Consider the following 21,681-nt stretch of genomic DNA (forward strand, 5'->3'; position numbering starts at 1 on the left):
ACAAGACAAAAAATAGCCTAAACAAAAAGCCTAAAAGGGAAAAGCTGAGAAATGAGATGTCCATAGGGACTTTGAAATGCTCCAACATCTTCCTGGGTAACTAGAAGACCACAAGACATATTCCTGGGAATGTAGAAAAAAAACCTTAGCACTAATAAATGAGTTCAGCAAGGTTACAGGACACAAGATCGATATGTAAAAATTAGCTTTATTTCTATACATCAGCAATGACTATTCCAAAAATGAAATTAAGAAAACAATTCCATGTATAACAGTACTCAAAAGAATAAAATACTTAGGAAAACATTTAACCAAAGAAGTGCAAGAATCACACTAAAAACCACAAAACGTTGTTGAAAGAAATTAAAGAAGATTGAAATAAATGTAAAGATATGCCATGTTCACGGATCAGAGGAAAATATTGTTAAAATGGCACTATACCCCAGATTGAACTGTGGTTTCAGTATAATCCCTATCAAAACCCCAACTGACTTCTTTCCAAATATTGGCAAGCTAATTCTAAAATCTGTATGTCAATTCAAGGGACCGAGAATAGCCCAAAATGATCTTTAAAAAAAAAAAAAGTTTATCTATTCATTTTGAGAGACAGCGAGCATACACACCCGTGCAGAAGAGCAAACATGAGCGAGTGTGAGTGGGGAAAAGTGTGAGCAGGGGAGGGGCAGAGGGAGAAAGAGAGGGAGCATCCCAAGCAGGCTCCATGCTGTCAGTGCAGATGGCAACACGGGGTTCCATCTCACAAACCGTGAGGTCATGACCTGAGCTGAAATCAAGAGCCGGCCACTTAACCAACTGAGCTACCCAGGGGCTCCAAAACGATTTTGACAAAGAACAACCAAATGGGGAGACTCACACGCCCTGGTTTCAAAACCTACTTCAAAACTACAGTAATCACGGTGTGGTACTGGCATAAGAACAGACATGTAAGCTGATGGAACAGAACTGACAGTCCAGGAATAAATCCTCACATTTATGGCCCACTGATTTTCAACAAGGGTGCCAACACCATTCAATGTGGGAAGACTAGTGTTTTCAAATGATGCTGGGACAACCGTATATCCCCATACAAAATAATGGAGTTGGATTCCTACACTTCACACCATATATAAATATTAACTCAAAATGAGTCAAAGACCTAAATGGAAGAGCTCAAGCTATAAAACTCTCAGGAGAGAAATCTTTATGACCTTGGATTTAGGCAACAGTTTCTTAGACATGACACAAAAAGCACAACAAACCAAAGGAAAAATAGGTAAGCTGGACTTTATTTAAAAATAAAAAAACAACCCAAAACTATCATATGTCTGATACAAGTCTAGTATCCAGAATATCCAGAATATATAAAGAACTCTTAAAACTCAGGAAAAAGACAAATAATCTAATGTTTAAATGGGTAAAGGATTTGAAGAGACATTTCGCCAAAGAAAATACATGAATGGCCAATAAGCACATGAAAAGATGCTCAATGTCTTAGGTCATTAGGGAAATAGAAATCAAAGCTACAATGAGATACTACTCTACACTCACTAAGATGGCTATGATCGAACAGAGAGACAATGATAAGTGGTAGCAAGATTTGGGGAAACCAGAATCTTCATACATTGGTGGGAATGTAAGATGGTGCAGTCACTGTGGAAAACAGTTTGGCAGTTCCTCAAAAGGGTTAAATATAGAGTTACTACATGACCCAGCAATTCCACTCTTAGGTACGTACCCAAGAGAATTAAAAACATATGACCACACAAAAACTTGCACATGAATACTCATAGCAGCATTATTCATAAGAGCCAAAAAGTCAAAATAATCCAAATGTCCAATAACTCATGAATGGATGAACAAAATGTGATTGGAGCACCTGGGTGGCTCAGTCGGTTAAGCATCTGACTTTGGCTCAGGTCGTCATCTCACAGTTCATGAGTTCGAGCTCTACATCAGGCTCTGTGGTTTTGGATCCTCTGTCCCCCTCTCCCTCTGCCCCTTCCCCGCTTGTGTGGGCGCTCTCTTTCAAAAATAAATAAACATTAAAAAAAAGAATGAAGTACTGAAACATGCTACAACCGGATAAATCTTGAAGCCAACAAGCTATGTGAAAGAAACTAGACACACATTTCGATGAAATGTCCAGAATAGGCAAATCCATAGGGGCAGAAGGTAAATTAGTTGTTGCCAGGGGCCTGGGGGGAGGGGAGAATGGGGAGTAAAGGCTGATGGGTATGGTATTTCTTTTGAGGGGGGTGATGACAATGTTCTGGAATTAGCAGTGATTACTGTCTATCAAAGTATACCATTGCACTATATACTTTATAACGTTGCATATTCTATTATGCATATTCTATATCTCAATTTGAAAAAAAAAAAAAAAAAAAGAACCACGTTGTGATAAATAGAGAACCAGTTGCCAGAAGATAAACATGTTAGTAGGTGGAGAAAAGGGGAGCGAAGATTCAAACTCTTCCACAACGGAGGTCAGAGGGAGTTAGCGGTGCGGCTGGGAGCCATGCGTTTTTGTTCCTGCCTTGGAAACTCCCCTATTCTTCCTATTCCAGCCCATTCTTCTACGTTTTTTCAGGCCCATTAACATGTCGGGTTTGTGTAACACTAGTTAATATCCAGTCAGACAATGTTATGAAGAGAAAGAACGTGAGTGTCACATGTCTGGTTAAACACAGTTCCTCAACCTTGAGGCTCTGAATGTCCTTTGGCTTTGAAACAATAACAATGGCATTCATACCTACAAGCTTACTGGTGGGCTCTGTGCAAGTAAGCTCTTCCACGTGTGTGTCTTCCCCTGCCCACTGCTCCCCTCCCCCCTCCACCCCGCGCCCACCCCCGGCTCCCTATTAAGAAAGACTATGAAGAGTTATGCAGCCAAAACAATTTAGTAGTTCGTTATCCTTCCCCCCAACTATCTCAGTGCTCTACCCCCACTGTCCCCCCCTCTTTCCTGGTAGCTCACCCATGGCCTTATACCCATCGGCTCAGTGCTTCCTCTTACCCAGGCAGCCCTCCTGCTGAGATGAATGCCCCGTGTTTATCTGTAGTGAAAACAAAATACAGGCCACTCCAAATTATCCTATTTCCTCCTGTCTTTAGTGCTGCCTTTTCTTCATGGAGCTATTGTGCCTGAGCCAAGGGGAGAATGAGAACTGACCCGACAGGTTACCTCTGCTGGACCGACAGCAATTGTTTTTCCACAGACTGCGATACGAACGAACGGTGGACATTGCACTAGAGATCATCTCCATTTCCGTTCAATTCCCTCATCTTACAGATAAAAGGTGTGCTGACTCAGTCTATTGGCTTTTGGATATTCGTGGGCTTATCTTTATGGGAGTCAAACATAACAACAGTTATCCTCAAAGACTGTCTCATAATCAAAGTTGAAGAAATACTGTTCTAGATATTCTTTTGTTTTTTAAAAAACTGTATCTTATTTGAAGAGGAAAACTCAAGTATTTTTGCAAAAGCTTTCTGTTGCAGAGCAACGGGACAGACTAAAGGTAGCTCACAAAATAAGGGAACATTTCTTACGTGTTATTTTTTTTTTCTCCAAATTCTTCTACAGAGGTCCAGACAGATGGGCTACGTTTCCTTTCTATTAACTGAGGAGACAGAGAAGACTTGAGGACTGAAGCTTGTCACCACTGTCCTGAATGTACTGAAATCCTAACAGCTTTAGCTGAAAAAATGTCCAAAGCAGGCAGTGAAAATAAATTTCAAATAGGACAAACTCCAAACTCTCTACGCTGGAATCCCAAGGCATGGAGGGAAAACTGGCTCGTTGGAGGAAAGCAGTTGAAGAGATAAGTGGAGTGATCTAGACCCTATTCCAGTCTGTTTGAAGTACCTGGGGATAGAATAACCCCTTTCCTTTATTCATCTACATAGGTCCATGAGCCATGAGAACGTGACTCCCCATGGGAAGCTCCTCAATGCAAGACATCTAAGGGCATCACGTAAATCCTTTCTCAGGGGTTGGGCGGGGGGAGGGGCGAAGCCTAAAGAATCTGAAATGGTGAGCCTATGTTTTAATTAAAGTTCTGAGAATAGCCTTGAAGAGGAGTTTCTGGCAGTGAGGACCAGCCCAAGAAGCAAGGGCCCTGGAATCAGGCAGACCTAGGTCTGAATTCTGGCTGTCACTTCCTGGTGAAGGGACTTAAGTAACGAACGTCTCCGAGTCCTTTTAGCAGCATTTACCTCATAAGGCAACTTGAGGATTAAAGGAAAGAGCATGTGCAAAGCACCTAGCATAAGGCTGGGCACAGAGTGGGTGCCTAGCAGTGACGATGTGATAGTTGCACCAGGCGGTGAGCAGGAAGCCTGGGGATGCCCATAGGTGGCATGGCCAGGAACTCCAGAAGCATAGGGAAAAGGAGCTCCCTGCTCGAAAGGTCCTATTCCAGTGAGAAGCTGACTCCAAGGGACGACGCCCAAAAGGCCAGTTGTCATTCAGGTCCTACCTAGTGCCAGGGAATGCGGAATTGTATTACTCGCGAAGCTTCTGAAGTGGTTCTGTCACTTATTGACAGTGTGAACCTAGGCAAGTCACCCGATGTCTCTGAGTTTCAAGTTCCTCATCCCCAAAATGAGGATAATACTACCTGTGTCACAAGAGTTGCTGGAAAGACGAAAATGAAGTGCCGTGTGAGGGGCCACGTCCGGAGCACTTCCCACGTGCCAGGCTCTATTCTAAGAGTTTAAGACACATTGTCTTACTTGCAGCACAAGCGAAAGGTCTTAGCATAGTGCCGGAGCGCAGTAAATACCTAATAGAGGTCGGTATTAAAGAAATGATATGGGGCGGAGGAGCAACTACCATGCTTCCCAGAGAAAGAAGATGCCTTGGTATATACGTGGGAAGACTCAGATGCAGCTGGGAGAAGAAAAGTAATAGTTGGGTATGACTATGGCAAAGCTTTTGAACTACCACACACGGAAAATAATAAAAGTTACCCTAAATCACCCCAAAAGGACAGCCCTGAGTTGTTATCTTCATCCTTAACGTTTATGCCTTTCTGAATCTGAGAAGAAGCTGCCAGGATTTCCAGTACATACCAAAAAGCGATGACAATATCCTGAAGTGTGTCAACTTTTGTGGGCACACAGCTGTCTAAAAGGAAGCAGATGCCGGTTGACTGGGGGAGCGTTAGGGCGTGTCTGTGACTGGGGCTCGAGTTTGCCTTCAGAGGGTGGCCACACCTACCTCAATGATATTCTCAACAATAATTCAACAGGGGCAAGGCTTAGATTTTCCTTATTCTCCCTTAGAGCTTATGTTCTTGGCACAATACGGATGCGCCACAGACGAGCCAGCATGTGAATGTGCTCTATCCCGATAAGGTACAGCCTTTCTACATCGTAGAGTCCTTCAGCTTCTAAAATCATGGAGCTCGTACTGTTAGAACCAATGAAGTGAATTTTTTAAAATAAGCCACCAGTCTGGACCTGTGTAGGTGAATGAAGGAGAAGCACTTTAAAGTCAGGAAAAAAAAAAAAAACTATACTTAACATTTAGGATTATCAACCACTGTTGGTTTTCCATAATATATTTCATTCCTGATTTCATCTGAAAGAAACAGGATTATTACTACCATTCAAAAAGTGGTACCTTATTAATAAACTCTTGGCATGGCTTTGAGGTGGATTTCAGATTCAAAATAGACTTTACCACACCGCTAACGTGTTCACTCAGTGTTTATCAATAACTTAAGAGGCTTCATTCAAAAAACTTACTGAGATATAATTACCTGAAACCCAGGGGTGAATCAAGGCCTTGTAGGGTCTGAACCTCATCTACTTTGGGAAATCCTGCCTCATCAAAACATGCAAAATTATGCGTACAGGAATTGCGAGGGTCCCTCCCAAGACTTTGGAAGGGGCCTATGTAAGTGAGGAGACCTGAAGTTTAAGCTCCAGTCAGTTCAAGATAAATCCACCTCAGCTGGGGCCCAAAAGGTTTACAAACTTATTTAATGCTGGAGAAAATACTGTTTCAACTTATAAACACCCCAGTAATAAGTCACATAGGTAATAACGTGACTGAATTCACGGGATGGCATCTCCCCTGCGCACGCTCTCTTTCTCTCAGAATAAATAAATAAACGTTAAAAAGAAAAAAGAAAAGAAAAGTTTGGCCCCAAACAAGGAGCCCAACCTCCAATACACACTTACTGTACTGTGATAATGTTTTGGAAGTTAACTGTGAATTCGTTTTAGTAGTACAGCTCTATTCAAACCACATTGAAAGGGCGGGCCTACACCGGCCGACTCCATCTTGTTCTGTGTCCTTCACCTTGACCACACCTCCTCCCCTTGAGTAACCCCCCCCCCAACTGCCTAACAGGACTCTTCCCCAGGACCCTTCCCCAGCCAATCAGCTGAGGCCGCAGCCATTACCTCACCAACTGCCACTAGGCACCAGTAAAACCTTTGTCCTTTTGAAACTGGCTCTCTCTCCCGGGTATCTCACAGCTTCGACAGTGCAGGTAGGGGATTGAGCTCGAGCTAGCTCCAATAAAGGCTCTTTTGCTTTTACACCGGACTCGGCTCCCTGGCGGTATTTGGGGATCACGAATTCTGGGCATAACACACATGGCATGAGTATTAATTTATTCTCAATACCAGCTAGCTCTGGTTCTTTAATTACCTTTCTCTGTCATGTAAGATTGATGAGGGAGCATGGGGCAAGTTGAGGGCAAAATACAAATTAGCACATGCCCCCGCCCCAGGTGGGATATGTGTCATTCTGGCTGCTGGAGGACAAAGGAAAGGAAAGAAAACAAATGGTTAACTGATAGAGATCTCAGTCGGGCAAGACAGGGGTTTCCATCAGTTTACAAATATCTTAGTAAATTACAAGAAAAAGGCCATCTTTTTCTCCTTTTTCCAGTATGAAAGATTCTTGGGGACAGTCCCTGTATATTCTTTGTACCCCCGGTACTTAGTACATTGTCGACATAGAGTGCGCGTGGCACGGATTGTTTTTCAATGAATTCATTCATTGTTATCAACGGATTCCACCCTATTTTGTCCTGTATTGCCTACATAACTATGAAATTCAGATTCTTAGAAGAGACTCTTGGTGTTATAAGATGCTTAGTAGAGGTGGTGACTTTTAAGACATTATATTGACACCACTAAAACCTCTTGGTGGAGAAACTCAATGAGCCCGTTCTCTGGCATGCTGGCAAAACAAAAAACTGACCCTCAGTATTCTTTCCCCAAGTTAGGCATCAGCAAATTAATGAGAGAGGAGGCCCCTGCTCTTGGGCACCCGCAGGAACTTACTCCAGCTCCAGACACACCGTAAACACTTTCATCTAACGGAAGATAAGCTGTGAAATCGGATTTCTGAACCACAAGACAGTGAGCCAGTCTTTTCCAGCGTCTGCTTTAGTGGAGGGTCTTCAACCTTGAGTCTCAACATCCCCCTCAGGCCACTGAACATGCCCAGTATGATTTGCTTTTTGACAGAGAAATCACAGAATGTCCCTGCTGAAAGGGAGTCACACACTTCTTAACTGAAGAGTGGTCAGGAAAGAAAGCACATGGAGAGCAGTGCCCTGTGGCAGGTGTTCAGGAGTTCTTGCTGCTTTCCTGATGGCTGAGGAAGCACCCACACCTTTTGCTGCCTGGAGAACTCTGTGCTAAACTTAGTTCTTCGCAGTTCTCTTTTGCACAGGAAACTTGCACGTGAGCCAGAATCAAAGTTAAATTCAGAAGTGGATTTCAAGGACCACGCACACCTTGGGGAAGCATCACTGTCACGAATTCCCATGATAATACTGACTTGGGTGTTACTTGCTTGGGGCCTTCACTGCCCACACAAAGCTGGGTACGAGGGAGGGCAGAGAGTGCCATTTAGGAGTTAAGACAAGTCTCTTGGCCTCTTTGTACCTTAGTTTCCTCATTTGAAAAAAAAAATGGATTTTAAGACCTACTTTCCAGAATTCATACTGGGTTTATTAACACACACCTAACCAATCACTGTATGATATTTTTACATGTAGTTTTTTTTGGTTTTTTTTTTTACATGTATTCATTTTCTGTTTCACTTACAGCTTGTGTAAAAACTGCATTCCATGCCAGGCCTGAAATGTTCCAAAGTTCAGTTTGGTGAGTAAATTGCAACCAAGATTTCTACACACACCAAAAAAAAAAAAAAAAAAAAAAAAAAAAAACCAAAACAAAACAAAACAACAACAAAAAAAAACAAGACACAAACGAAGAAGAAAAACAAGATATTTTCAGAATATTTATCCTTTGGCAGTGATTCTAATTTATAGATAACGAAACATAACCACAATACAATCTCCATACACTAAAGAAATCTCACTATGAAAGATGCTTGCCTTTTAAAAAAAATATTTGCATGAAAGATTTATACTTTCATGTTTATACATGTGGTGCATTAGATACAAATCAGTAAATGCTCAATAAATACTTGTGTTAAGTAAGTATTTTTTTCTAGAGAAGTAAGTTTATTTCTCTAGAAAAATGTTTCACAACTTTAGCACTGTTGAGATTTATGGTTGGATAATCTTTGTTATGGGGGGGGGGTGCTGCCCTGTGAACTGTAGGGTGTGACAGCAGCCCTGGCCTCCACCCACTAGATGCCAGCAGCACATCTACAGTCTGACAATCAAAAATGTCTCTAGACACTACCAAGTGTCACCTGGACGCAAAAGCACCCTGGCAGAGAACTGCTGCTCTAGAACGATTCACTCTGATCTCTATAATAACTCTCACACCAAACTTTGCCACAGACAAAAAAGATTTGCTACATAATTTTAGTAGCTTTCGACTAATAAAGTTTCATTCATTCAAAATGAATAACAAAGAGGTTTACAATTAAGTTTAATAAAAATTCCAAATACAATGAAATTATATTTGTAACTTACATAAACTGCAAAAAAGGTAGGGATTCAAATATACGTCTTTCAATAGATTGTATTTTATTGCAGGATAAATCTCTAGGAAAAGGAAAAGGAAAATATTGCCTCAATTAGCTCTAAGCTATCTAATTAGTAGGATGATAGTATTGAATAAGTAGCTTTTGGCTAAACTCTGAGTATTAGGAATTGTTATTTGAACCTTCCAGAGCCCCTAACCCTGCCCTCACCTTTCTTAAGAGTCTCACCTTTGTGATCTTCATACATAAAACATACAACTATAGATCTTGATAGATCTTGGAAGTAATCTTTCCTGAGAGCAGAAGAATTGATTAAATGACTTTCTGTGGCCTCATCAATTTCTAAATTATGAGCTCAAAGTTGTGATCTCCACATATAATTTCTAATATTAAAAGGGATATTCTCACATTAGCACACCTTCCTGGTTTAGTTGTATTTCTCGACACCAAGTCAATACCAGAAGAGATAAAAGATACCTTTTCATTTAACTTGAAAAGAAGTTACTCCTCTAATCAATACCTAACTTTGAACGAACTCAGAATTATATTATCATATTAATAGAAATTTATTTTTGGTTGTACATTGCCTAAACGCTCTATGAATTTATCAACTGCTTCAGTTGCAAGTGGGGCCAACAAAAAAACAACATGGTACTGGATTTTTATTTGGAAACACCCATTCTTGATTATAGTTGACCCTCTTATTTCCATTGATTTCAGCCGAGTCCCTCACTTTCCACCTACATGGGTACCACCATCTTCTGACTGGCATTGTCATCTCTGGTCTCTCCCATTCTAATCTATACTGCACACAGTCACCAGATTAATTCTCCAGGAGTGGTTCTCAAATATCAGAGTCACTTGGGAACTTACTCAAGATGCAAATTCTCAGCTCTACTCCGGACTGAGTGAATCAGGAACTGTGGAGGTGGAACCTGTGTCCTGACAAGGCCTCCAAGTGACCCTGGTGCAGTCTAAAGTTTGTCCTAGAGCACTGCTGTGATAACACGGTAGCTTGGCATATTATCCAAGGCCTTCAAAATCCTAAATCTGGCTCTAGTTTCCTACTCTACAGATACCAAAGAAATTTCTCCTGCATTTTGCCTTTCACTCACTCTATTTTGCAAGCATATTCTTCCCAAGATGTCTATCCGATGACACGTCATAGCCATTCAAGGTTCTGTTCAAACAGCATTTCTCTAGTAACTTCCCTGATCCAACTTGAAGTCTTCCCCCCTCTTCTATGTTCCAAAAACAACTTATACTTCTCATTGCCCAAATCCATTTCTTCCCCTCCCCCTCTCCTCCTCCTCCTTCTTCTCCTTCTTTGAATTTTTTAAAGTAGACTCCACGCCCAACCTGGGGCTTGAACTCACGACCCTGAGATCAAGAGTCGCATGCTCTACTGACTCAGCCGGTCAGGTGCCCCAATTTCTTCTTAATATAGTTATTCTGGCATTCCATTTCCTCTGGGCATAAACTCCATGAAAGTATGGACTAGTCTTGCTCATCTGCGTTGTCTACTGTGTTTAAAACTGATGCATGGACAAAGAACAAACTCAAATATTTATAAAATAAATTAACAGCTGGGTAGTGAGTAGAAGGAGCAAAATGACTGAAAAGAAATGTGGTTTTATGACTTTGTGGCTCCCGCTTCTGCACTCTGTCAGTGCTTCATCATCCATTTAGTGCTTATGCGTTATGGTTTAAGCTTCTGTTTATTTTCCCTGTGAAATCATGAGTTCCTACAAGGGTGGGAAGCCTGTCTTAACCATCTGCGTGCCTATGGTACTGGGCATAGGGCCTGTCACATTCTTTTTTAGGTTTTGATTCACATTTTTTTTTGAATGAATGAATGAGAACACTTCACCTAACATGAAATAATTGGCTTACAAAGTACCTCATAGTAGAAATAATGAAAGGCCCAATCCATTGCGCAGTTTGTCTCTTTTGTTTTTCTCCAAACTGTGTTTGTAACGTTTGGAGCCCAGATGGCAGAGGTAGCCAAGAAGACCAATACAAAGTGGTTGTCCCCTAAGACTTGGAAGGTTTGATAATTTGAAGGACTATTTTTAGTGTCATATGAGATTCCTTTTACTCACTACCCTTAAGCCTTCTACATTTGCAAGAAGAATCTATTTTCTAAAGCACATCATTAATAAGGATTAGAGGGGCGCCTGGATGGCTTAGTCGATTGAGCATCTGACTTCGTTCGGTTCAGGTCATGATCTCACTGTTCATGAATTCGAGCCCCGCATCGGGTTCTGGGCCAACAGCTCAGAGACTGAAGCCCGCTTCGGATTCTGTGTCTCCCTCTCTCTCTGAGCCTACCCTGCTCATACTCTGTCTCTCTCATACTCTGTCTCTCTCTCTCTCTCTCTCTCTCAAAAATAAATAAACATTAAAAAATTTTTAAAAAAAGGATTAATGAAATACACAGCTTTGGATGGCATGGGCAAAGAATAAACACTGAACCTCCATAGCAAAGAACATTAGTATCTCTGTATGTCTAATGTACAGAGATATATGCAAACATTTCTTCCTTGACAATGAGGCTGGAGAGATGTTTATTCTGTAATTAGCAAAGTTAGAGGCATTTCTGATGTTTGTTTAGTGTAAACATTTCTAACTATACCACTTAACCATCATTATATTTTTAAAGATTTCATTTTTTTTAAGTAATCTCTATACCTAACATGGGGCTCTAACCTACAACCTCGAGATCAAGAGTTGCAGACTCTAATGACTGAGACAGCCACGTGCCCTTTAGCCATCTTTTTTTTAATGTTTATTTATTTTTGAGAGAGACAGAGACAGAGCATGAGTGGGGGAGGGGCAGAGAGAGAGGGAGACAGAATCTGAAACAGGCTCCGGGCTCTGAGCTGTCAGCACAGAGCCCGACACGGGGCTCGAACCCACAAACTGTGAGATCACGACCTGAGTCAAAGTCAGACACCCAACCAACTGAGCCACCCAGGAGCCCCAACCCCTTAACCATCATTTTAAACATCTATTTTTATGGTGGCATAAGCATTTCCACACCGATCACAGGAATCTGCTCCTGAAGCCAAGAGCACACTGTATGTTAGCTAACTTAACAATAAATTACATAAAAAATAATAATAAAAAAATAAACTAATAAAATTTCCCACACTGAAATCCCTAATCTGTTCTCTTGATAATTTAATATGTACTTGGTAATACTGCTTACATAATTCACCTGCTTAAATATTTCATATTTAAATATTTCATTTAGATTAAATTATTTAAAAATTCTGGGTTAATGGCATTCAAATTAATGTAAGTGTTCTATATTTTCTTGTCTTGTAGGTGACAATTTGAGGTTAACTTCAATTCCTCTCATTTTACTAAGCCAACTTTTTCAAACCTTTTCTGTAAAGGCCACACAGTAAATATTTTAGGCTTTGCAGGCCATATACGGTCTCTGTCACATATTCTCTGTTTCTCTCTCTTCTTTTCTCTTTTACAGCCCTTTAAGAACATGAAAATCATTCTGAACTCATAGGTTGTATCAAGACAGACCATACACAGGATTTGATCCATGGGCCATAAATAATAAATATAAATAAAGGCAGATGGTATATGAACACTTACATAACAAGGTTCATATGGGTGTCCATAATTGCTCAGACCTCATTACCCCTTTTCCTCTACAACTGAAGGGCTTTTTCCTAGATCTTGTCTATAAAATTAAAAAGTTGAAAACGCATAGGAGGTATTTAATGCTAGAGATGGGCTGGGTCCCCACAGACTTACAGAGTTATACAATTTAATAGAGAGAGTTACAGAATTCTACTGTTAGAAGAAATTGTTGCAATTATCTAATTTGAACCCTGTATTTTTTAATAAATAATATAACTAAAAACTCATAATAAATGATGAACTGATTAACTTACAAATACTGGAGGGATAGCAGGCCTTCAAATGTGTCTTTACGTAATTCGGTCAGATAATTTTCACTGAGAATTCTGCAAAATGAAAAGGTCATTTCTGGGTCAAAATGCAAAATAACTACAACTATTTGCTACACAGGACCGCTAGATGTGAGAGAAACCTGGGTAATGGTGCCACCAAATACACTAATTCTTATTTAATGTAGGGATGGCGACCTCTGCTGTTTGATTCAAATATTTTCTTCTCACATACTCCTTTGTCTCTCTCTCTCTCTCTCTCTCTCTCTCTCTCTCTCACACACACACACACACACACACACACACACACACACACCCCTATCCACTCTTCACACCAAAATGTACATTTAATGCCTACTCTCTGGATCACAAAATCTCTGTTAGAATCCAGCCCTGAGTGGCAAAAACATGGACAGAACTGCCACTTCCTCCTCTCTTTTCCCAAATTTTATTGTGGAAGCCCTATTTATAACCATATCAGTGCTACGAGTAAAGCCATCTAATTTTTTTCCCCAACCAAAAAGTATCTGTGAGAACTAAAAATGTGCATAAAATGCACATAACATAAATGCTCAGTTTAATATGTATAGAGTAAATACCCGTGTAACGCTATTTGTTCTTTCTACTGTTGGTGGATACTAGATTTTTCTAATTTTTAGTTATTATAAACAGTGCTGCTTTGAACATTTTTCTGTTTATATCCTAGTACACATTTGCCTAAGTTTCTCCAGGATTTAACAGGGGTACAAAATTGCCTTCCTAAGAGGTTGTGCTATTTCAAGCTGGCAGATTGAAACATGCCAGGTCTCTACCAAACTCCAAACTCCACCAAAGTCCCTAAGAATGATTAGAAAAGATACAATTAGAAAATCCACAACCTTAGCTCAAAGCCAAGGGAGTAGCTCTACAAACACTCCCCACCAGAAATGCCTTGGAGCCACCTACAGGGTGATTAGCTGGGATACTGCAGTAGGACCAAGGACAGCACATCAACCCCACATCCTTCCTCCTGGGATCTGGCAGCAAAGGGTGTTTTCTTCCAGGCAGGAGCCATTGGTGTTAGAAGGGGGCAGGGTCCCAGAACCCTGGAGGAAGGGTCTACACTCTGACTAGCCATTAGAAGTCACCTCCCACCTCTTCTTTAACTCTCAGGGGGACCTGTCACCAATAACAAGCCCCGTGGTTCATTTCACCTCTTCCTTAGGACCAGAAAACAGAAGCAAGTCAAATCTCAACTACAAAGATAAATTGCACTCAGGAATGACCATGTGGAGTGAGAAAGCCAATTCCATTCAGGACAGAAAATAAAAAACAAATATAACAGCTTATAGTCAATGACACAGTTAACAGAGAAAACACAAAAGGATTTGAGAATACCAACATTAATGGGGCACCTGCGTGGCTCAGTCGGTTAAGCATCCGACTTCGGCTCAGGTTGCAGTCCATGGGTTCAAGCCCTGCACTGGGCTCTGTGCTGAAGCTCAGAGCCTGGAGCCTGCTTCAGATTCTGTATCTCCCTCTCTCTCTGCCCCTCCCCAACTTGCACTCTGTCTCTCACTCTCTCTCTCTCTCTCTCTCAAAAATAAACACTATAAAAAATTTAGAATAGCATCATTAATATATCCTCAGATAGAGGTAAACAGTACATCTAATAAAAAGAACCAACTCAAGATTATATGAATGAAAAGTATTATCATTAGTAAAAAACTCAGTCTATGAGCAGCAGAAATGGTCGTTGAATAAATTAGAAAACTTGAGGGGCGCCTGGGTGGCTCAGTCGGTTAAGCGGCCGACTTCAGCTCAGGTCATGATCTCGCGGTCCGTGAGTTCGAGCCCTGCGTCGGGCTCTGTGCCGACAGCTCAGAGCCTGGAGCCTGTTTCAGATTCTGTGTCTCCCTCTCTCTGACCCTCCCCCGTTCATGCTCTGTCTCTCTCTGTTTCAAAAATAAATAAACGTTAAAAAAAAATTAACACAGAATTGCAATCGGTAGAGGTTGAGTTGGGATATGGAAGGGGAAACACCTTTCCTCAGAGCTACTGACTTCAAAGTTCTGGACCAAGAAGGACCTTAGAATGCATATAGATATAAAATTTTTTTTTCTAAAGTCGTCTCCACGCCCAGCTTGAAGCTTAACGCAGGGCTTGAACTCCCCACCCAGAGATCAAGCCGTGAGCTGAGATCAAGAGTCAGATGTCCAACCGACTGAGCCACACAGGCGACCCGTCCCTTCTTATACTTTTTATATGAGAATAGGGCTCCCTATTTTAAAGGGCTCCGTTTTAAAACTGTTACAAAGTAGGTTTTATATTTGCACTCAAACCAAACACTTCATCATTATGGTCTCTGGTATAAACCAAATCAAAAGAAAAGGGAAAAAAGTGTAGCAGCAACAACAGATTAGTGTCAATCAAGAGTTGGGGCCGACGTCATTTAGGAGCTGTGAGTTACAATGAAACTTATTCTGACGACCTTAGCTCAATGATGGCTCTTTCTAAACTAAAGAAGACTCCGTTTGTATTGTTCCTTTACACTCCATCCAATCCTGCCACACCTTAGATTTTTTTCGGACGTCCCTGGGCTCTCCAAGTGAATAGTAAACTAGGTGTAGGGGCCCTGACTCCCACCATCTCTACCAACCCAGAGCAGTGAGTTGGCAGGTGCTGGACAAACAATTTATCATCTGTAAGTGTGACTTTCCCTTCACCTAGTCTACTTAGCAGGTAGTCGCGGCCTCGAAGATCCCATGAGCCGTCCGGCCCAACGTCCCCACGCATCAGGCCGGACCCTCCATCCGCCGCCGACTTGGGCATCCCGCCAGAGACAGAACTTCCGAGCCGCCCCCGGCAGCGCCCCGGCGGAAGGACTCGGCCTCCACACTGGCGGGCGCCCGAGGCCCCAGCCAGGGGAGCCGGCCTCGCCCAGCCTGGCTGCGCCCCCGCCCGTGCCCCGACGCGGCCCTCACTTGTGCGTTTGCTGGTACAGCGGCTCCACGTCGCCGGCCCCGCCGGGTCCGGCCCTGGCTTCCCTGGAACACGTCCTCACGGCCCCCCCCCCCCCCCCGTCCGGCTTCCGGCTGCCGGCTCCCGGTCGCAGGACCCGCCCCCTCCTGCCGGCCAGGGCTGCCCCGGCGCGCGCCCTGCCGGTGGTGATGGAGACAGAAGAGGAGGGCGACGGAGAAGAGGCCCGGACAAAAAGGCTAAGAGTAGTCAGAGGCACTGCCGCAGATCGGGGACGAGGAAGCATAGTTGTGGGTAGGGGGGCGGGCTTCGGCATCGAGTCAGGCGTTGACAAGGGCAGTCGGAGAAGTAGGGACGTGAGGTCCTCAGAGCAAAGCTGCAGGAGAGCTGGTGGACACCTGCCATTCCCCAGCGGAGGCAGGCTTGGGGGGGCTGTTCTCGCTCTGCTTCCCAGTAAGCTGCTCAGTTGTGGGTCTGGAGCTTGCGCTCCGCTGGGCTCTTGTGCGCAAGCATCTCCTATGTCAAATATGTCCGGTTACTACTCCCCCCCCCCCCCCCATTTATCCTTCCAATAAACTCCCAATGAATGAGTGGTAACCGTGTCTTGTGTGCTGTGGGGAAACCGGTTCCTCTTGCCCTCAAGAGAGGTCGCGGTCTAGGAAAGGAAGTGAGATAAGGGTACAAATAAACAGCTGCTTTTTTTTTTTAATTGTTTTTTCAACGTTTTTTATTTATTTTGGGACAGAGAGAGACAGAGCATGAACGGGGGAGGGGCAGAGAGAGAGGGAGACACAGAATCGGAAACAGGCTCCAGGCTCCGAGCCATCAGCCCAAGGGGAGGCTGAGAAACGGAGCTCCTTGCGTCCCCGCCTGGAACCAGAAGGCTGTCACCCTCTCCTGCGCGGGGACTAAAAGTTCCACACCCAGAAAACGGCGAGGGGTCACTGTCTCTCTGTGCAACCTCAGCGCACTAGCTGGCTCTCCCTACCAGTCCTGCATTCACTGGTGCTCTTATCCAGCAGGGCCCAGTGGGTGTGAATAACTCAGCTCTCAAGGCAAGAACGACGCCTCAGTGCATATTTGAAAAGCCAAATCAAGTACACCGGGCTCCGGGGCAGGCGTCGGACTTGGCCTCCCTTGGGCCCAGAAAGCCTTCCTTTCTCCAAACAGCCCCTGCCACCTGGCCTTCCCCGCCCCGCCCCCGCCCCCACCTCTAGCCCAGCAAAGCCACAGGCTGACACTGCCTCCCAGCGCCCTGCTGGCCCAGCCTGGCTGGCTCTAGGCCACTCATCCGAGGAATTGAGACAGCGAGGTGGTCCCCCCTCAAAAAACCCTCAGTCCTTCCTCCTTTGGTCTCCCTTATTCCCCCCGCATCCTTTCCTACTCTGCCCTCCTGCTCCAACGTGGTTGGGGACCCTCAGTTCCAGTCCCCCCCGCAACCTCTGTTTGCTGGGTGTCGAGGGAGGGAAGGGCTGCCGGGCCCAGTGGAGAGGAGTGCGCGCGCGCGGGCACCGACTTCGGGGTGCGCGCCGCGTGCGCCTGCCTGGGGGGCCTCCACGTGGCCGAGCAGCGCGGGGTCCTGGCAGCGCCCCTCTTCCTTCCTTGCACGCCCAGGAGCTCTCTCTGTTCTTCCCTCGTATGGGGCCTTCATTCAGGGCCTGAGCGCACCGTTCCTTCCATCTGTAACACTCTTTCCTGAGTCTTCCCCTTTCTAACTCTGACTCATTCTCCAAGGCTCATCTTATATGTACATTCCTCCAGGAAGTCTTCCGGGCTCTGCCCTCCTCCACTCCGGATTAGAGGGCTCACCTCTGTACTTCCAGGCATCCTGCCTCCCTTCTAGCTCCCTCTAGGCTGTTGTAGCAGCTCTACAGGCTGTTGTAGCTCTAGGCTTACTCATCTGCCTTCCCTGTGAGAGGGTAGGACCGGGTCTACCTTGCTCAGTGTGGAGCTCACAAAGCTGGCTCAGTGCTGAGCACTTGGTATGTTCTCAGTAAATAACTGTTAGATGAACGAGTAAATGAATGAATACATGAACAAATAAAAACCACTCCCAAAGCTTGCGGTAATTTCCCCAACCTAGTGGGAAGGTGATTTCTGCTCGGCTCTGGCATTTTTCCTAAGGGGGCGTCTTGGGCGGGCACTAGCTGCATGCGTGTGTGTGTGTGTGTGTGTGTGTGTGTGTGTGTGTCCGGGACGCTCACCTCTTGCTCAGCTCCTTCAGGGCCCCACTTCGGCACAGGCCCAGGTAATCCCCCAGAAGCTTCAGCTGCTCCCGTCTCCTCCGGACGAGGCGCATCTGCTCCACATGCTCGTACAGCGAGGCATTCACCAGCTGCAGGTTGATGAGGGGTGGGCCCGGATCTGCGTCAGGAACTTCAGAGCCTGCCGGCAGATCTGGGACACCACCAGACGGCAGACGGTGGCGGTTGGGGGGGGGGGGCGGGACAGAATGGCCGTTCGGTGAGCATCTCTGCGACAGGCACAGTATTACCCACCCACTCACCCGCCCTGCCACCACCGTCCAAGGGAAGCGGTGCCATCTTCATTATACAGATGAGGAAATGGAGGACCAGAGATGATGTGACCGGGCCTAGGTCCACAGCTCATAAAAGTCAAGATCTGAACCCAGTTGCCCTAACTCCCAAACCTACTCTCCCTCCCAGGCACTAGCTGCGGTCCCTCCCCGGCCACGTTGGGTCAATGCCCCTCTCCCCCCGGGCCTACAGATCCTTCCCACTATTTCCTGTCTTCCCAGCCCCCATTTTCCTGCCTAACAGAAACAGGCACTGCCCCAGCGCCGACCCGGGAACCAGGTGACTGTCTGAGTCAGGCTCCAGCCACAGGAAACTACAGATCAGACACAGCTTAACAAGGTTTCCCGAGCGCCCCCACCCCAAGCTCTGGCCAGCAGCACCAACCAGGGCTCCCCCAAGTCCCCGTGTGGAGGGGAGCGATCAATCCCAGCCTCTCCCACTGACAGGGTGTTACAGGTTCTACCCTCGGCCCTGACCCTAATGCCAAAGCCGGTTACTGAGCGCCTACTATTTGCCCGACGGTGGGCTGCGGATCTCAACCATATCCTTTCTTCGGGCTGATGACAATTCAATGGGGGAGGTGTCACCACCCCCATTTTACAGATGAGTAAATGGAGGCTCAGAGAAGCTAAAGTGGCTTATCCAATCTACCTGCAGAAAGCAGAGCCCGGGTCTAAACTGAGGTGTTGTCTCTGCACACTTGGCTGCCTCATTAACTACCAAGAAGCTTCTCTCCCCTTCAGTCTCCTCCTTGGTGTAATAAGAAGGCCGGAGGATCTGAGATGGTCTCCACCATCAACTACCATGCAGTGGTTAGGAGTCAGGCTTTCAAGTCAGAATTGAATTCGAATCCTGGCTCTACCACTGCCTACCAGTAGGACCTTGTGACACTTATTTAACCTCTGTGACTCAGTTTCCTTGTCTATAAAGTGGGGAAAAGAAAAGCATCTCTTACGGAATTATTTTGAGTTTAGGTTAAAATAATGATAATAATAATAATAATAATAATAATAATAATAATGCAGGGGCGCCTGGGTGGCTCAGTCGGTTAAGCGTCCGACTTCGGCTCAGTTCATGATCTTACGGTTCACGGGTTTGAGCCCCATGTCGGGCTCTGTGCTGACAGCTCAGATCAGAGCCTAGAGCCTGCTTTGGATTCTGAGTCTTCCCCTCTCTCTGCTTCTCCCCCACTCGTGCTCTCTCTCTCTCTCTCTCTTTCTCTCAAAAATAAATAAATGCAAAAAATAAAAAATAAAAAAAAAAAAAGTTGTCCGGATGTTGTAAATAGCGAGTGTGTTTTATGGCCAAAGAATTATTTGCATCTGTGGCGGTTCTGAGGTTTAATATTCTATATGCAGTTAGTTAAATACTTACCACTGAGGGCAGGAGTGAGGACAAGGTAACCAACAAAAAGCCAAAGTGAAGCTAATGTCCTTGGGGTTCCGGTCCCCAGCAAGGTGGAGGCTGGGGTGGCACGGAATCTAAGAGTCACGTTCCCTGTGCTCTGACGACACATCCACACGTCAAGACTGCATGGCCAATAGGCCTGGGTCTTGAGAAACAAATAGCTTCTTCTTTGTGCTTCTGTGTCTGTCTTAAGCAGAAATCTGTGCCTTTGGGAGAAAGCCAAGTTTGTGCTCCTCCAGGCAGGCTCTGACTAAGTGAATGAGGGGCTGAAGGTGTGGCAGGCCTCAGGAGAAAGAAAGGGCACTGATGTAAGGCTCTAAGAGACTGGCGGGTGCCATCTCCTGTAATGTCCTCTGAGGCAGATACTTATTAATCCTTCTTTATAGATGAGGAAACTGAAGTTAAATAATTTGCTAATGGTAACATAGCTAGGTAGGTGGGTAAGCTCAGGTGGAGAAGAAGAAAAGAGAGATCTTAGAATACATCTTATTCAAAAGCATTTGGTGAACATAAAAAAGTACTCAAGACTAAATCACACTAAATGGTACCAAGTGGACAGAGCCTGTTATAAATCAGTATGAGTCCAGAACGATCCCAACTTTACAAATGTATGTAAACAAATATACAGAAAAGGCTGACTGCTCCAAGGGGAAGTACAGCCAGTTGGCCAGCCCACCCATCCATCCACCCGTCCATCAGTCCACATCCATCTACCCATCCCTCCATCCACATCCATTCACCCAACCATCTGTCTACATCCACCCGCCAACCCATCCACCCATCTATCTATTCACAACTATCTACCCACCCATCCCCCATCCATCTAGAAATATAATCTATCCTAACTATCTTTCCTTATCTATTCTTCCTCTCCCTCTCTTTCTCTCTCTCTAGTTGCTGGTGCCTTAAACAGTTTTCTCCATGGCCATGGGAGCTGCAGAGAACCACCCTCAGACCTCCACCTGAGGAACGAGGCAGGCACTGACAGAGTTCTGCCCAGGGGCTACAGACCAGCAGCACAGTTTTCTCTTGGTTGGCCCTCCCACCATCATGGGGCCTGAACCAGTGACCCTAAATTCCCTAGAGCCAAACTCCTCCACACAAAGAGCAGCAACAAAGGGGAGCGACCATTCCTTTGTCACTCCTCAGCCCTGTGTGGCCACGACTGGTTGGGCCCAAGGCTTACCGGGCGCTTGGTGAGGTCCCAGTTGTGGATGATCCTGGCCGGAATCACCGAGGCATCGTCCTGGTGGCAGATGTCGCAGTAATAGAGGCCAGAGAAGGCACAAAGCTTGGGTCGTACAAACGAGAAGCCAATCTGCCGGGAGCAGCCTGGGGAGAGGGACGGCAGGAGAGTGAGCAGTGGCGGGGCCAGAGTCTGGGGACAACGCAGAAGCTCCTAGGCAGAAGGACCTGCTATTTAAGGAAGGGGCAGACATACAAGGAGGACACAAAGATCAAACAACCGTCACTCACATGCCCACCGCTGAGAAACAACCCCATTACTTAGTCTTTACGACAAAACACCATTAACAATTATTGCTGCCATTTTGCAGCCGAAGCAGTCGGTGCACAGAGAGGTCAGGAGACCTGCCCAGTCACAGGACGATTAAGTGGCAGAGCCGGTAATCGGATTTGGGTTGGGTTGGTGTTAGAGCCCACATCCTCTTCTACCTAGCTGCCTGTGTTCAGTGTTCCCACTGCTTGCTCACCAATGCCAACCTCCCGTAGGCCCACCCCTCCACTGGGGCCCAGAAACGGAAGCAACCGAGTCAGCGCCTCAGCAAGCAGGGTAGGAGCTGGGGACATGGGGCCGGCCGACAGGCAGGGAGTAGGTGGGGAGGCCAACCGGAGGCAGGACCGTCTGGACACTGCCTGGTGCCAGCTTGGAGTCAGACAGGCCGGACATCTCTGG

At 45.3% G+C, this 21,681-nt stretch overlaps 1 protein-coding gene and 2 long non-coding RNA genes across 3 annotated transcripts in view; 1 reads left to right on the plus strand and 2 right to left on the minus strand.

Moving 5' to 3' along the window:
- Positions 1 to 188: 188 nt before the first annotated feature.
- LOC147574417 (uncharacterized) lies at positions 189 to 2,826 on the minus strand. The gene is made up of 2 exons (XR_015243667.1): positions 1,074 to 2,826; positions 189 to 452 (listed from the first exon to the last, which is right to left on the minus strand). It is a non-coding gene; the product is annotated as an uncharacterized LOC147574417 (long non-coding RNA).
- A 301-nt stretch (positions 2,827 to 3,127) lies between these two features.
- LOC147574418 (uncharacterized) lies at positions 3,128 to 8,217 on the plus strand. The gene is made up of 3 exons (XR_015243653.1): positions 3,128 to 3,299; positions 3,587 to 7,386; positions 8,082 to 8,217. It is a non-coding gene; the product is annotated as an uncharacterized LOC147574418 (long non-coding RNA).
- An 8,305-nt stretch (positions 8,218 to 16,522) lies between these two features.
- The window catches only part of LOC147574419 (pleckstrin homology domain-containing family M member 1-like), a 29,645-nt gene continuing 24,486 nt past the window's right edge, over positions 16,523 to 21,681 (minus strand). Inside the window, exons 6-7 of the mRNA XM_086685469.1 lie at positions 20,953 to 21,098; positions 16,523 to 18,219 (exon numbers count right to left, since the gene is read on the minus strand). Coding sequence (XP_086541595.1) covers positions 18,151 to 18,219; positions 20,953 to 21,098 — 215 coding nt within the window. The 3' untranslated portion in view covers positions 16,523 to 18,150. The remainder of the gene's footprint in view (positions 18,220 to 20,952; positions 21,099 to 21,681) is intronic.

Source organism: Puma concolor, chromosome E1 (genome assembly GCF_028749965.1).
Source record: "Puma concolor isolate L17-30 chromosome E1, mPumCon1.1.hap2, whole genome shotgun sequence".
Taxonomy (NCBI): Eukaryota; Metazoa; Chordata; class Mammalia; order Carnivora; family Felidae; genus Puma; species Puma concolor.